We start from the raw sequence: 17,161 nt of genomic DNA on the forward strand, positions 1-17,161 counted from the left end.
AGAATTAGGCCATTAGGCCCATCGAGTCTGCTCCGCCATTCAATCATGGCTGATCCTCTTTTTCTTCTCCTCCTCAACCCCAGTTCCCAGCCTTCTCCCCGTAACCTTTGATGCCATGTCCAATCAAGAACATATCAGTCTCTGCTTAAAATACACCCAATGACCTGGCCTTAGATAGAGCTGTTATAGATAGCGGGGTCAAGGGATATGGGGAGAGGACTCTAACGGGGTACTGATTGTGTATGATCAGCCGTGATCACAGTGAATGGCAGTGCTGGCTAGAAGGGCCGAATGGCCAACTCCTGCACCTACTGTCTATTGTCTAGTCTCCACAGCTACACGTGGCAATAGATTCCACAAATTCACCAGCCTCTGGCTGAAGAAATTTCTCCGTTTCTCTGTTTTGAAAGGATGCCCCTCTATCCTGAGGCTGTGCCCTCTTGTCCTAGACTCTCCCACCATGGGAAACATCCTTTTCTCATTTACTCTGTCTAGGCTTTTCGATATTCAAAAGGTTTCAATGAGATCCCCCCTTATCCTTCTGAATTCCAGCAGGTACAGACCCAGAGCCATCAAACGTTCCTTGTATGATAACTCTTTCATTCCTGGAATTATCCTTGTGAACCTCCTCTGGACCCTCTCCAATGCCAGCACATCTTTTCTAAGATGGGGGGCCCAAAACTGTTCACAGTACTGAAGGTACTCACCAGTGCCTTATAAAGCACATCCTTACTCTTGTATTCTAGACCTCACCTTCCTTCTTTGTCATAGAATCCTAGAGCACTACAGCAGCACAGAAATGGCCCTTCAGCCCATTTAGTCTGTGCTGAACAGTTACTCCATCTCAATCTATTGACCTACTCCCAAACCATAGCCTTCCATCCACTTGCCTATCCAAACTTGCCATCTGACCTGCTGTGCTCCTTCAGCATTTTGTGTGTGTGTTGCTCTCAACTTCTGGCATCTGCGGAACCTTTTGTGTTTATGATTTGCTGCTCCACCATGAATCATTGTGCGATCTAATGTGATAAAATGGCAATCGTTATCTTTATGGTTTTATCAATTGGAGGCCTGAATGTGGCTCGACTGAAGCCCACGTTATGTTTTGACAGTGACTCAACATAACTGAAATAGACGAATAAAATATTCCAATAGTGGAAGTAAAAGGAAGAGGATCAAATAGATTACATTCTGGTGCCACTTTTCATTCCCAGGGACCATGGCTTGACTCCAAACCAGCTGAAAATCTTCTTTGCCCATATAAGATAAATATGTTCTTTAGCTGGGTGAAGTCCCATGGGCAGTTTGGATGCCTGTCGATCTGGACTCACTCCATCACAGTAGCCACTTTCACAAGAGAAAAAATAAGTATACCTAAATAACAGAAATTCCAGCATCCATCTAATTTTAGCATCTCCTCTCTCAATCGTATCTCAACCCGCCCATAGGACAGTTGCTGCCAGCATCTGTCCAAGCCCAGTCACCATGACTGACAAAGAATAAATATAAAAATTCTGCACTAGAAAGACTTCCGACCTTCGAGACCATCTGCTAACAGTCAAGAGGACTGTACAAAATTTGAAGGCTAGGATGGTGACTCACATAAGTGGGTCCACTTTGGAATAGTGTGGATGTTATGGCAATTAATTGTTGAGTCACAGATCATGAGAAATGTCACATCCATTAAAATGCTCAATAAATTTTACCATATGAGGTAGAATCATAGAGTCATTCAGAGCTACAGCAGAGAAACGGGGCCTTTGGTATGTCTAATTAATGTCAAACCGTTACCTGTATCGCGATATGGTGTGGAACAGGCCCCTGTAGCCGTTTGAGCCACGCCGCCCAGCGATCTGCCAACTTAATCCTAGTCTCATCATGAGATAATTTACACCAACCAATTAAGCTACCAACTGGTATGTCTTTGGACCGTGGGAGGAAACCAGAGCATCTGGAGGAAACCCATATTGTTACGGGGAGAACAGGCAAACTTGTTACAGGCAGCAGCAAGAATTAAAGCATTATGCTAACCACTATGCTACTGTGCCTATTATTCTGTACAGTCCCATCAAACTGCACGCGGACCACATATCCCCTTACCCCTCTCATCTGGGTGCTTATACAAATGTCTTTCAAATGTTGAAATTGAACCTACATCCATAATTTCTGCTGGCAGTTTGATCAATACTCTCACCACCTGCTGAATGAAGAAGCTCCCTCTCAGCTCCTGCTTAAATATTTCACCTTTCACCCTTAACCTGTTTCATCTAGTTAAGTGCCTGAACAACTTAACCTTGTTCCTGCAACTAAGAGGTTGACATTAAAGCTAATTCCTGCCCGGTACTGAAGGCATTAAACTGTCAGCGAAGTTATAAATGATCAGCCCACGCAGATGCATTTATGGAAACTGAATCAAAGTTTATTAAATTAAATACATAAATAAAAGAAAGCCACAAATAATTTGGGAGGAGGTTGAGGAATTCGATTGGATCAAAATGATTACGTGCGGGTAATCAGAACCACAGATTTTGTTGGGTCAAGTAGGCTGTTTCCATGTTCTAACAGAATAAGTCTGTTGGTCCCTGGGGAATGATTGGGGAGTAGGACAAATTGAAGATAATGTTCCAAGAGCAAGGCTAAACACTGGGCCAGTTAACTTTGTTTTCTCTGTGAGTACCCTTCAATGTAAAACCAGTCTGGAAACATTTGTTCGGCCTCTGATGCGCCTTAAGTGATTGTGTTAAATGTGTCCTGAATTAGTCTTAAACAGACCATGCCACAGAATTTCACGGGTATAACTCGAAAAGTTCTGAGATTATATTTGTGCAACATGACTAGTGACCAATCAGTGGCCACTTTATTTGGCACACCTGTAAATCTGCTTGTTAATGCAAATACCTAATCAACCAATCATGTGGCAGCAACATGATGCATGAAAGCCTGCAGACATGGTCAAGAGGTTCAGTTACTGCTCAGGCCAAACATCAGAATGAGGAAGAAATGTGATCGATGTGACTGAATGTGGGATGATTGCTGGTGCCAGATGGGGTGGTTTGAGTATCTCAGAAACTGCTGATCTCCTGCGATTCTCATGAATAACAGTCTCCAGAGTTTACAGAGAATAGTGCAAAAAAGAAAAAAAAATAAACATCCAGTGAGCAGCAGGTCTGTGGGTGAAAATGCTTTGTTAATGAGAGGGATCAGAGGAGAACGGCCAGACTGGTTCAAGCTGACAGAAAGGCGACAGTAACTCAAATAACCACACATTGCAACAGTGGTGTGCAGAAGAGCATCTCTGAATGCACAACATGTCGAACCTTGAAATGGGTGGGTTTCAACAGCAGAAGGCCATAAATATATCCCCTGATCACTTTATTAAGTATCTCCTGTTCATGATAAAGTGGCCACAAAGAGTATTTGAATAAGATTAATTGGGATTCAGTGAATGTTCTAACTCGTGCGGTGAAGTTTTTGGTGGGCTTCAGTTGAGCCATATTCGGGCCTCCAATCTCCAGTGAGGATTCAAATGGTTGCAGGGAAGTAGCTGTTTTTGAACCTGGTGGTGTGAGATTTCAGGCTTCTGTACCCCCTGCCCAAAGGAAGCTGTGAGATGGTGGCATGGGCCAGACGGCAGGGGTCTTTGATGATGGATGTTGTCATCTTGAGGCAGCACCTCCTGTAGATGCCACCATTGTTGGAGAGTGATGTGGCCATGATGCATTAGGCAAAGTCCACCATATTCTGCAGCTTCTTGCATTCCAGTGTATTTGAATTGTTTAACCAGACCAGATTCATTGAGGCATGTTCCTGTCTCACTGGGGTATGAAGTTTACTGTCCCTGCAGTGATGGAAGGTGAGAGGTGACCTGATTGAGGTGTATAAGATGATGAGAAGCATTGATTATGTGGATAATCAGAGGCTTTTTCCCGGGGCTGAAATGGCTAGCACGAGAGGGCACAGTTTTAAGGTGCTTGGAAGTAGGTACAGAGGAGATGTTAGGGGTAAGTTTTTTACACAGAGAGTGATGAGTGTGTAGAATGGGCTGATGGTGAGATGGTGGAGGTGGATACGTTAGGGTCTTTTATGAGACTCCTGGACAGGTACATGGACCTCAGAAAAATAGACGGCTATGGGTATCCCTAGGTAATTTCTTAAGTAGGGACATGTTCGGCACAGCTTTGTGGGCCAAAGGGCCTGTATTGTGCTGTAGGTTTTCTATGTTTCTACCCTCAGCTGGCTTAGCATGCCTGTCGAAGCTATGTATCAGGGTGTGATTGCTGTGGCATGCATGTGAGAAATCCCGAGGGCGACATGACAAACCCTTTAACCACAGGTACTACTGCCTAGTACCTCTCTAGACATCCAGAACACCCCATCAGGATCATTGGCTGTTTGGTATTTATATGCTAAACTGAAAATGACCTGGACAAAGATTTAACTCTCAGGCAGTAACTAGAAACTCAAACTTCAACTAACCTATGTTATCTTCGTATGCACATGGAATGTCTGGAGAGTTATGTTACTTCCATATGGTCTCAATTTACAAAAAAAAAGCCTATGGAACATTCCAAACAGGAAAATGAACCGTGCCCTGAAAGCTATAATTATATTAGCTTTCATTAGCATAGTCTTTTGACATTTGCCAACTAACTTGTTAACCAATATAAAGGAAAGATGCTAATGGTATCAGAAAAGAATGCTTCATTTTGGGCTTCCATTTGAAACAACCGATCCCCACATGTGTGGACATATACACTCAGTGAAGACTTTATCAGTTACCTCTTGTACCTAATAAAGTGGCCACTGGATGTACGTTCATGGTCTTCCGCTGTTGTAGCCCGTCCACTTGAAGGTTTGACATGTTGTGCTTTCAGAGATGCTCTTCTGCACACCACCAATGTCACACGTGGTTATTTGAGTTACTGTCGCCTTCCTGTCATCTTCAACAGTCTGGCCATTCTCATTAACGTGTTTTTGCCGACAGAACTGCCGCTCACTGAATGTTATTTTGTTTTTTGCTCAGTTCTCTGTGAACTCTGGAGACTTTTGCATGTGAAAATCCCAGGAAATCAGGAATACAGGGCTTGGAATGATATGCTGAATTTGTGCAAGACATTGGTGAGGCCTAATTTGGAGTATTGTGTACAGTTTTGGTGAGCTACCTACAGGAAGGATGCACATCAAGTTGAAAGAGTACGGAGAAAATTTACAAGGCCTTTGCCAGGTCTGGAGAACCTGAATTATAAGGAAAGATTTACTAGTTTAGGACTTTATTTCTTGGAAAGTAGAACACTGAGTGTAGATTTGATAGAGGTATAAAAATTATGAGGGGTATGTATGGGATAAATACAAACAGGCCTTTTCCACTGAGGTTGGGTGGGACTATAACTGGAGGTCATTGATTAAAGGTTAAAGGTGAAAATTTTAAGAGGGACATGAGGGGAATCTTCTTCACTCAGACAGTCGTAAGAGCGTGTAATGAGCTGCCAACACAAGTGGTGTGTGCAAGCTTGCTTTCAATATTGAAGAGAAGTTTTGATATGTACTGTGGTGAACTATGTGCCTGTCGGGACACGCCCCTGCTGACTGCTCCTGTGGCTCCTCCCACAGGCCCTGGTATAAAGGAGACCTGCGGCCTGAAGATCGGCCTCAGTCTCCAGGACCTTGTATGATAGACACTCACTCCTGGTTCCTTCTTCCAGTCAATAAAAGCCGATATCTCGCCTACGTCTCAGTGTGAGTTATTGATGGTGCATCAATTTTATTGACTGGAAGTTTTAAAACATGGAACCCGTTTTGCGTCCGGACCGGTTGGATTTGGACCCTCAAGACCCTGACGCAGCTCTCGCTTTTGAACACTGGCTTGCATGCTTCCAATCGTACTTGGCGGAGCTTCGTGCGACTGAACCCGCCGTTATGCACAGAATCCTACTCTCGAGGGTCTCCTCCAAAGTTTACTCCTTTATCCGGGACCTGCCGACCTACGAAGGGGCACTGGACGCCCTCAAACGACAGTACCTGCGGCCGGTGAACACCGTCTACGCAAGACATCGCTTAGCTACCCGGCAACAGCGGCCTGGCGAATCGTGCGCTGAGTTTCTCCGAGCACTACAGACACTCGTCCGACCTTGTGACTGCAAGACGCTCACGGCAGAACAGCATGCGGAGCTGCTGGTGCGAGACGCCTTTGTGACGGGACTGAGGTCAGTGTACATGCGCCAGCGACTGCTGGAGAACTCGGATCTTACCTTAAGCTCGGCGATAGAGAAGGCCAACGCTCTAGAAGCTGCGCGGCATAACGCCGACGCTGTCCAGTCGCGCGATTCCCCGCCGGTTTCGTGGACGCCTCAGACCCCGCCACCGCCGGCTCCCGGGAGCGAATTCGCCAACGCCGCCGCCAGTCGCGATTCCACGAGCTCCCCGACCCAGACCACGGCTGTGGCCCGTAAGAAACTCGTGCTTTGTTATTTCTGTGGCCAAAAGAAACATCCTCGACAACGCTGTCCAGCGCGAGAAGTGACCTGCTCCAGCTGCGGAAAGCGGGGCCACTTCGCCAAGGTCTGTAAGTCTCAACCTCGAGCGGAGTGCAGCGCTGCGGGTGAAACGTGGGGGCCGCCATCTTGCATGCCGGGATGTGGGCGGCCATCTTTGTCGACGTCAGCACGCCCCGCCCCCGATCCTCGGATGCTGACCGGGTACCCCGGATGTGAGCGGCCATCTTTGTCGGCGTCAGCATGCCCCGCCCCCGACCCTCCGATGCTGACCGGGTACCCCGACGGCGATCCAACTCTGGCCACTGTGACTCTCGACCAAAGCGCCCCACACCAGCTTGCAAGATCCATGATGGACATCCAGGTGGAGGGGCATTGGACTGGATGCCTGTTTGACACGGGCAGCACTGGGAGTTTTATTCACCTGGACACAGTGCAACGCTGCGGACTTGCAACGCGGCCGGTCAGTCGGAGGTTCCATTTGGCCTCTGGGTCGCAGTCCGCAGACATCCGGGCGGGTTGTGTAGCGACTTTGGTGGTGCAAGGCACAGTATATCGGGACTTTGAACTGCTGGTCATGCCTAATCTGTGTGCACCTGTGCTATTGGGGCTGGACTTCCAGAGCCATCTCGAAAGTGTGACTATGGTATACGACGGGCCCCTCCCACCACTCACTGTCAAGAATCCTCAGTTTTGTGGGACTTCTTCACATACCCCGCTACTGACCACACACACACACGGACACACACATCCCATCCAGAACCAGGCCAACAGCTGCGCTACCGACACTTGCAGCCTCTCCACTCTCAAGATCCCTCCCCCACCGCTGTTCGCCAACCTGACCCCCGACTGTAAACCTGTGGCAACCAAAAGCAGGAGGTACAGCGCGGGGGACCGGGCCTTCATTCAGTCGGAGGTGCAGCGGCTGCTCAGGGAGGGGATCATTGAGCCGAGCACAAGCCCTTGGAGGGCCCAGGTGGTTGTTGTTCGGACTGGGCAGAAAAATAGGATGGTGGTGGACTATAGTCAAACCATCAATAGGTTTACGCAGCTTGACGCATACCCCCTACCCCGCATCGCGGATATAGTCAACCAGATTGCTCAGTATAAGGTGTACTCGACAATAGATCTGAAATCCGCTTATCACCAGCTCCCCATCTGCCCAGAGGACCGCCCCTACACCGCCTTCGAGGCGGGCGGCCGGCTCTATCACTTCCTGCGCGTCCCTTTCGGTGTCACGAATGGTGTCTCTGTCTTCCAGAGGGAAATGGACCGGATGGTGGACCAGTACCAACTGCAGGCCACATTTCCCTATCTGGATAACATCACCATCTGTGGTCATGACAGGCCAGATCACGACGCCAACCTCCAACGGTTTCTCCAAGTGGCCGCAGCTCTGAACCTTACTTATAACAGGGACAAGTGTGTTTTTGGTACCACCCGCCTTGCTATACTTGGGTATGTCGTGGAAAACGGGGTTATTGGGCCTGATCCCGAACGTATGCGCCCCCTGTTAGAGCTCCCTCTTCCCACCACTCTCAAGGCCCTCAGACGGTGCCTGGGGTTTTTTTCCTATTACGCCCAATGGGTCCCCCATTACGCAGACAAGGCTCGCCCCCTGGTCAAGTCTACCTCGTTTCCCCTCTCTGCTGAGGCCTGCACGGCCTTCAACTGCATTAAAGCGGACATTGCCAAAGCTACGATGCATGCAGTGGACGAGACCGCTCCCTTCCAAGTGGAGTGTGATGCCTCCGATTTCGCTCTGGCTGCTACCCTTAATCAGGAAGGCAGACCAGTAGCATTCTTTTCTCGCACCCTCCAAGGCTCTGAAATTCGGCACTCCGCGGTGGAGAAAGAAGCCCAGGCCATAGTGGAGGCTGTTAGGCACTGGAGGCACTATCTTGCTGGCAAAAGATTCACTGTGCTGACCGACCAGCGCTCGGTTGCATTCCTGTTCAGCAACCAACAGCGGGGCAAGATCAAAAATGATAAGATTTTGCGGTGGAGGATAGAACTCTCCACCTACACCTATGATATCCTGTACCGGCCTGGCAGACTCAATGAGCCCCCTGATGCCCTATCCCGGGGAACATGTGCTAGCACACAGCTCGACCAGCTGTACGCCCTTCATGCACAACTTTGCCATCCGGGGGTCACCCGATTTTACCATTTTGTGAAAGCTCGGAACCTGCCGTACTCCCTGGAGGACATCAGGACGATGACCAGGGACTGCCAAATTTGTGCCGAGTGCAAACCGCACTTCTACTGTCCTGACACGGCACAACTTGTCAAGGCCACCCGCCCTTTTGAACGCCTGAGTGTTGACTTTAAGGGCCCCCTTCCCTCCACTGACCGCAATGTCTATTTTCTCAGTGTTATTGACGAGTTCTCACGGTTCCCCTTTGCCATCCCCTGCCCCGACACCACTGCCACGTCCGTCATAAAAGCCCTGCGCCAGCTCTTCACTCTGTTCGGGTATCCCTGCTATATCCACAGTGATAGAGGGTCCTCCTTTATGAGTGAGGAGCTGCGCCAGTACTTGCTAGCTAGGGGCATTGCTACCAGTCGGACCACGAGTTATAATCCCCGGGGTAATGGCCAGGTAGAGCGGGAGAATGCCACAGTGTGGAAGGCCACACTTTTAGCCCTTAAGTCCAAAGGGTTGCCGGTCTCTCGATGGCAGGAGGTCCTCCCTGAGGCACTGCACTCTATCCGCTCTCTGTTATGTACGTCCACCAATGCCACCCCTCACGAACGCCTATTCTCTTTTCCCAGGAAGTCTGTCACTGGGACCACCCTACCAGTTTGGCTGACGTCCCCGGGGCCAGTGCTGCTCCGGAAACATGTGAGGAGCAATAAATACTCCCCGCTGGTGGAGAGGGTTCACCTTCTCCATGCGAACCCCCAGTATGCTTACGTGGTCTTGCCTGATGGGCGGGAGGACACGGTCTCCATCCGCGACCTGGCACCCGCAGGTGCAGCAGACCACTACCCTGAAGGCTCTCCGGTAACTGTGAACCCTGCACCTGAGGTGACACCGTACTCACCAGGCCCTACACAGACTCCTCACGACACTTATAGCTCACCAGGCCCTACACAGACTCCTCACGACACTTGTATACCGGGCGTTTCGTACGCATTTATACCAGGCGCCTCGCACATGCATGAGGGATCACCGGCGCCTAGTGGGCAAGAACACGCGCAACCCCCGTCCCCTGTGCAATCGCCAATGTTGCCGGCACCTATGCGGTCACAGCCGGTGCTACGTAGATCGCAGCGACAGATTCGACCGCCTGATCGGCTTGACTTGTAAGAACCTTCGCTTCATGAGGACTTTTTCAAACGAAGGGGGGGTGAATGTGGTGAACTATGTGCCTGTCGGGACACGCCCCTGCTGACTGCTCCTGTGGCTCCTCCCACAGGCCCCTGTATAAAGGAGACCTGCGGCCTGAAGATCGGCCTCAGTCTCCAGGACCTTGTATGATAGACACTCACTCCTGGTTCCTTCTTCCAGTCAATAAAAGCCGATATCTCGCCTACGTCTCAGTGTGAGTTATTGATGGTGCATCATGTACATAGATGGTAGGGTATGGAGGGCTATGGTCCCAGTGCAGATCAATAGGAGTAGGCAGTTTAAATGGTTCATCACAGACTGGATGGGCCAAAAAGCTTGTGCCTGTGCTGCTGTGCTTTTCTATGACTCTATGACTGTGTCAGCAGTTCCTGAGATACTCAAATCAGCCAGTCTGGCACCAGTATTCATTGCATGGTCAAAGTTACTTGGCATTTCTTCCCCATTCTAATATTTAGTCTGAACAACAACTGAACCTCTTGACCATGTCTGCATACTTTAATGGATTGAGTTGCTGCCACATGTTTGGCTGATTAGATATTTGCATTAATGACAGGCGCACAGTTGGACCTATTAAAGTGGACACTGTGTACGTGTATACACATACAAACAGATGAAGCAGACATCTCCCCAAGTACACATAGAATTACACAGAATTTTTAGCAATGAACACATACAGAGATGATTCATGAAATATGTAGAACAGTTCTCCAGAGCCCTGGATTCATAATCCAGCTTTCCCAAAGTGTGCCAAATATAGCTAATGATCTTGGAATATTTATTTATATATATATAGAGCTTCAAACCCTGACTTAAATGTAAATCAAAAAAAGGCTGCAAATTTGCTGATTCAGCTTGCTGATATAAATGACAAACAACAAAGGACCCAGCACTGATTCCTGCAGTACACAGTCAGTAAGGCAACCACCTATGACCACTCTATGGCTTCTCCCGCGAAGCAGATGTCTAATCCAGGGGATCCCAACCTTTTATATGCCCTGGAATCCTCCCTTTAATCGAGGGATCTGTGCACCCCAGGTTGGGAACCCCTGCTTTAATACAATTTACTAACTTGTCCTGAATGCCAAGTGACTGAACCTTCTTCGCCAGCCTTCCATTTGGGACCGTCAAAGGCCATGTTAAAATCCATATAGACAATATCCACTGCCTTTCCTTTGTCTGCTTTCCTGGTAACCTCCATGGAAAAAAAAACTATAAGCTTGGTTAAACACAGCCTCCCACACATAAATCCATGTTGACTTTCCCAAGTCAATCCCTGTCAAACCAAACCCGATGTCCTGTCCCTTAGAACGCCTCCCAATTACTTACCCACTACTAACTTCAGGCTCAGCGGCCTATGATTTGCCAGCATACTTTTAGAGCCTTACATGATAAAGGGAACATTAGGCATCCTGCAGTCCTCCGGAACCTCACCGTTGACGAAGGACAGACTGCGAAGTAATAAAGACCCAATTTTGCAACTCATATACAACCCTGTGAATTTGATATAGGATACTACATACAAATATGAGCCTGCAGTCTTGTCACATGAAAGAAAACTAAGCTAATCCTCTTCTTGTCATTGCTTATGGATTTTTTAAGAAGCTGATATATTTTACCATAACACATATACTCATGAAGCACTAGGGCACGGAAATGTGCCCTTTGGATAATCTAGTCCATGCTGAACTGCTAGTTTGCCGAGTCTCATCAACCCACACCTGGAATATAGTCCTCCACACCCCTCCCATCCATGTACTTATCCAAACCCATATCCATCACTTTCACAGGTATCTCGTTCCACGCTTGCACCACAGTCTAGTTGAACAAGTTCCAACTCAGGTTCCCCTTAAGTATTTCACCTTTCGCCCTTGGTTGGTGGCATCTGTCTTGAGAGACCATGGATCTGCGCCTGGAGTTTCCAGGGTGCAAGCCTGGGCAGGGTTGTATGGGAGACCGGCAGTTGCCCAAGCTGCAGGCCTTCTTCTCTTCATGCCACCGATGTTGTCCAAAGGAAGGGCACTAGGACCCATGCAGCTTGGCACTGGTGACATCACAGAGCAATGTGTTGTTAAGTGCCTTGCTCAAGGACACAAACACTCTGCCTCAGCTGAGGCTCGAACCAGTGCCCTTCAGGTTACTAGTCTAATGCCTTGCCCACTAGGCCACGTGCCAACACCCTTAACCTATGACCATTAGTTCTAGTCTCACCCAACCTGAATGGGGAAAAACCTACATGACCTTAACTGCTCTATACCCCTTATTAATTTTGTATACCTCTGTCTAATCTCCTCTAATTTTCCTGTGCTTCGGGGAATAAGGTCCTAACCTATTCAAACCTTCCCTACAATTCAGGCCCACGAGTCCTGGCAACATCCTTCTAAATTCTTGCTGTCCTGAGTGCTTTTGCACTCCAGATACAGTGAGTGATTATTCTTTGCTTCATTTTGTTTCTGCAGTTTATGCTGGTGGACATCAGGACGTTACAATCAATGGTGCTGATTCTAGTTACTGCTTCACTGGGCTCTCCCCGAATACTCTCTACGATGCCGTTGTATACACTCAGCTTCCAAACCTGGAGGGTCCTGGAATCAACGTGCAAGAGCGTACATGTGAGTACATGGATGCAGAGTTCAGCAGACATCAGCGACGGATCAGCCAATAAGCTGTCAGGTTAAAGGTGGGAATTAGATTCGTGTCAGTACAGATGCAGTCGGGGTATTGCTAGGACAGCGAACTGATTACTGTTTAGCAGTGCTGTACACTTCACATGAAATTTGAATAATATTTTATCTTGTATTATTTTGATGTACCTTGTGTGATTAAAGTTGCACTGCGGTTTGGAGACACATTATGTACAGTCAGATGACGATAAACTTGAACTCGGATACTTGTTGCAAGAGGAAAGTGATTACTGATTGATGGCATGAGAAAAAGTGGATCACTGTTGGCAAAGTTACAATTTATAGTAAGGACTTTGTTCAGAATAAGAATCAGATTCGTCACCACTGACATATGTCATGAAGTTCCTATAACTCAACAAGACCTCATAAAAAAGTCTTTGTTTATAGATAAATAAACAGAGACCCTTTATGATGCCTGCATGGTAGCCCACCAGGGAATTGAGTGTTTTATGGGTAATACCAGCCATATATTAATATGAAATTTGTGAACCCCCGACGCTTGTATTTTGTGTATTTCCTATGTGAATACTTTTCTCAGTTTTGTTTAAAAAGAAACGTGGGAGTTCTCCACGACTCAGCTCTTGAAGGGCTGTCCCAGAGTAAACAGATCAGACAAATTCAGAACGGGACAAAACAATGGTGGTGGTAGGAAGCATTTCTCTATCAGAATCAGGTTAAATATCGCTGGCATATGTCATGAAATTTGTATTTTTCAGCAGTATTACCATCCAATACATAAAAAAAATGCCTATAAATTTCAGTAAGATGTATTGTGGCCATCACTGAGACGTGGCTAAAGGATGCATGTCTCTGGGAGCTGAGTGTCCAAGGATACACGGTGTATCAGAAGGATAGGTAGGTAGGTAGAAGGGGTGGCATGGCTTTAATGGTAAGAAATGATATTAAATCATTAGAAAGAGTTGACATAGGATCAGAAGGTACAGAATCTTTATGGGTTGAGCTAAGAAATCGCAGGGGTAAAAGGACCCCGATGGCAGTCATATACAGGCCTTCAAACAGCTGTAGTGATGTGGACTACAAATTACAACAGGAAATAGAAAAGGCTTGCCAGAAGGGCAGTGTTATAATTGTGGAAGATTTTAACATGCGAGTGGATTGGGAAAATCAGGTCGGCACTGGATCTCAAGAGAGAGAATTTGTAGAATGTCTAAGGGATGGCTTTTTAGAACAGCTTGTTCTTGAGCCCACTTGGGGATCGGCTGTACTGGATTGGGTGTTGTGTAATGAACCAGAGGTGATTAGGGAGATTGAGGTGAAGGAACCCTTAGGAGGCAGTGATCACAACATGATTGAGTTCACTGTGAAATTTGAGAAAGAGAAGCTGAATGTGAATGTGAAATGTGTCGGTATTTCAGTGGAGTAAAGGAAATTACAGTGGTATGAGAGAGGAACTGGCCAAGGTTGACTGGAAAGGGACTCTAGCGGGAAGAATGGCAGAGCAGCAGTGGCTGGAGTTTATGCGAGAAGTGAGGAAGGTGCAAGACAGACATATTCCAAAGAAGAAGAAATTTTCGAATGGAAAAAGGATACAACCGTGGCTGACAAGAGAAGTCAAAGCCAAAGTGAAAGCAAAGCAGAGGGCATACAAGGAAGCAAAAATTAGTGGGAAGACGGAGGATTGGGAAGTTTTTAAAAGCTTACCAAAGGAAACTAAGAAGGGCATTAAGAGGGAAAAGATGAACTATGAAAGGAAGCTAGCAAGTAATATCAAAGAGGATACTAAAAGCTTTTTCAAGTATATAAAGGGTAAAAGACAGGTGAGAGTAGACACAGGACCAACAGAAAATGATTCTGGAGAAATTAAATGGGAGATAAGGAGATGGTGGAGGAACTGAATGAGTATTTTGCATCAGTCTTCACTGAGGAAGACATCAGCAATATACTGGACATTCAAGGAATATGCGCAGTCACGATTACGACAGAGAAAGTACTCAGGAAGCTGAATAGTCTAAGGGTAGATAAATCTCCTGGACCAGATGGAATGCACCCTCGTGTTCTGAAGGAAGTAGCAGTGGAGATTGCGGAGGCATTAGCAATGATCTTTCAAAAGTCGATAGATTCTGGCCTGGTTCTGGAGGACTGGAAGATTGCAAATGTCACTCGGCTATTTAAGAAGGGGGCAACGAAGCAAAAAGGAAATTATAGACCTGTTAGCCTGACATCGGTGGTTGGGAAGTTGTTGGAGTCGATTGTCAAGGATGAGGGTACAGAGTACCTGGAGGCATGTGACAAGATAGGCAGAACTCAGCATGGTTTCCTTAAAGGAAAATCCTGCCTGACAAACCTAGTGCAATTTTTTGAGGAAATTACAAGTAGGCTCGACAAGGGAGATGCAGTGGATGTTGTGTATTTGGATTTTCAGAAGGCCTTTGACAAAGTGCCGCACATGAGGCTGCTAAACAAGATAAGAGCCCATGGAATTACGGGAAAGTTACATACGTGGATAAGGTGTTGGTTGTTTGGCAGGAAACAGAGAGTGGGAATAAAGGGATCCCATTCTGGTTGGCTGCCGGTTACCAGTGGTGTTCCACAGGAGTCCGTGTTGGGACCGCTTCTTTTTACATTGTATATCAACGATTTGGATTGTGGAATAGATTGTGGCGAAGTTTGCTGATGATACAAAGATAGGTGGAGGAGCCGGTAGTGCTGAGGAAACAGAGAGTCTGCAGAGAGACTTGGACAGACTGGGGGAATGGGTGAAGAAGTGGCAAATGAAATGTAATACTGGAAAGTGTATGGTCATGCACTTTGGTAGAAGAAATAAACGGGCAGACTATTATTTAAATGGGGAGAGAATTCAAAGTTTTAAGATGCAACAGGACTTGGGAGTCCTAGTGCAGGATATCCTTAAGGTTAACCTCCAGGTTGAGTCGGTGGTGAAGAAGGCAAATGCAATGTTGGCATTCATTTCTAGAGGAATAGAGCATAGGACCAAGGATGTGATGTTGAGGCTCTATAAGGTACTGGTAAGATCTCACTTGGAATACTGTGTGCAGTTTTGGGCTCCTTATTTGAGAAAAGAGGTGCTGACATTGGAGAGGGTTCAGAGAAGATTCACTAGAATGATTCCAGGAATGAGAGGGTTAACATATGAGGAATGTTTGACCACTCTTGGACTGTACTCCTTGGAGTTTAGAAGAATGAGGGGGGACCTCATAGAAACATTTTGAATGTTGAAAGGCATGGACAGAGTATTTGTGGCAAAGTTGTTTCCCATGGTGGGGGAGTCTAGTACGAGAGGATATGACTTGAGGATTGGAGGACGCCCATTCAGAACAGAGATGCGAAAAAAAATGTTTTAGCCAGAGGGTGGTGAATCTGTGGAATTTGTTGCCACGGGCGGCAGTGGAGGCCACGTCATTGGGTGTATTTAAGGCAGAGATTGATAGGTATCTGAGTAGTCAGGGCATCAAAGGTTATGGTGAGAAAGTGGGGGAATGGGACTAAAGGGGAGATTGGAACAACTCATGAAGACTCGGTGGGCCGAATGGCTGACTTCTGCTCCTTGGTCTTATGGTATCTATTACAATAACTAGTGCAAAAAGAGAGCAAGGAAAAGTATCAAAAATAATGGGGTAGTGTCCATTCAGAAATCTGAAGGCAGTGAGGAAGAAGCTGTTTCTAAAATGTTGAATGTGTGTCTTCAGGCTCCTGTACCTCCTCCTTGATGGTAGCAATGAGATGAGGGCACATCCTCGGTGATGAGGTTCCTTAGTGACGGATGCCACATTTTGAGGCGTTGTCTTTTGAAGATGTCCTTGATGCTGGGAAGCCAGTGCCCATGACACAGTTGGCAGTGTTTACAGCCTTCTGCAGCTTTTTCCAATCCCGTGCAGCGGACTCTCCATACCTCCATGTTGAAATGAAAACAGATTTGATGCTTAGTCCTGTCAACTTGCCCCTGCACTTGAGCAGTAAACTGTTCCAAATCCATGGTCTGAACCATTCCACGTTTGCAACAGGTACTACTGTGGCATCCCCATCTGAACATTGCATGATTTGAGTAAAGGAGAATAAGAAGTAACTTGTCTGGGGTTGATAAGAGGCATAGATCGAGATGACAGCCAGCAAATTTTTACAGGGTGGAAACAGCTAATACAAGGGGGCAAAATTTTAAGGTGATTGGAGGAACATATAGAAGGGATGTCAGAGGTAGGTTTTTTACAGAGAATGGTTGGTGTGTGAAATGCCCTGACATCGGTGATGGTAGAGGCAGATACATTAGGGGCATTTAAGATACTCTTAGATAGGTGCATGGGTGAAAGTTAAATAGGGGGTTATGTTGGAGAGAAGGGTTCGATTGATCTTGGAGCAGGTTTAGCAGTTGGCATAACTACCTACCCACCTACTGCCCATTACGCCGGCAGCAATGAAGGTTCATCATCACTGCGTTGCCCAGGACTTCCTTCATTGTGTCAGTAGCTTGCTTTTAACTCCTGTGAGTCATGCAAGTCCCAGGTGGAGTCTCAGGAATACTGTTGCATTCAGATGTAGAAGGATTCTTCATTGCTGTTTCCACAACAGTTTTGTTTTACCAGGCAGGGTTGTTAGCCCTAAGCTGAAACCCTGAACCTGGAGGACCGTTGGATCACTCTTGGTCTGGTCTCTAACCT

General features: G+C 47.0%; 1 protein-coding gene across 4 annotated transcripts in view; it reads left to right on the forward strand.

Annotated features, from left to right (window-relative positions):
* LOC132402615 (collagen alpha-1(XII) chain-like) overlaps window positions 1-17,161 on the forward strand; it is a 380,160-nt gene that overhangs the window by 235,954 nt on the left and 127,045 nt on the right. For all 4 annotated transcript variants that reach the window (XM_059985520.1, XM_059985521.1, XM_059985523.1 and 1 more), the window contains one exon: window positions 12,303-12,455. In XM_059985520.1, the coding sequence (XP_059841503.1) occupies window positions 12,303-12,455 (153 nt within the window). The remainder of the gene's footprint in view (window positions 1-12,302; window positions 12,456-17,161) is intronic.

The sequence above is a fragment of the Hypanus sabinus genome, chromosome 12 (assembly GCF_030144855.1).
Source record: "Hypanus sabinus isolate sHypSab1 chromosome 12, sHypSab1.hap1, whole genome shotgun sequence".
Lineage (NCBI taxonomy): Eukaryota > Metazoa > Chordata > Chondrichthyes > Myliobatiformes > Dasyatidae > Hypanus > Hypanus sabinus.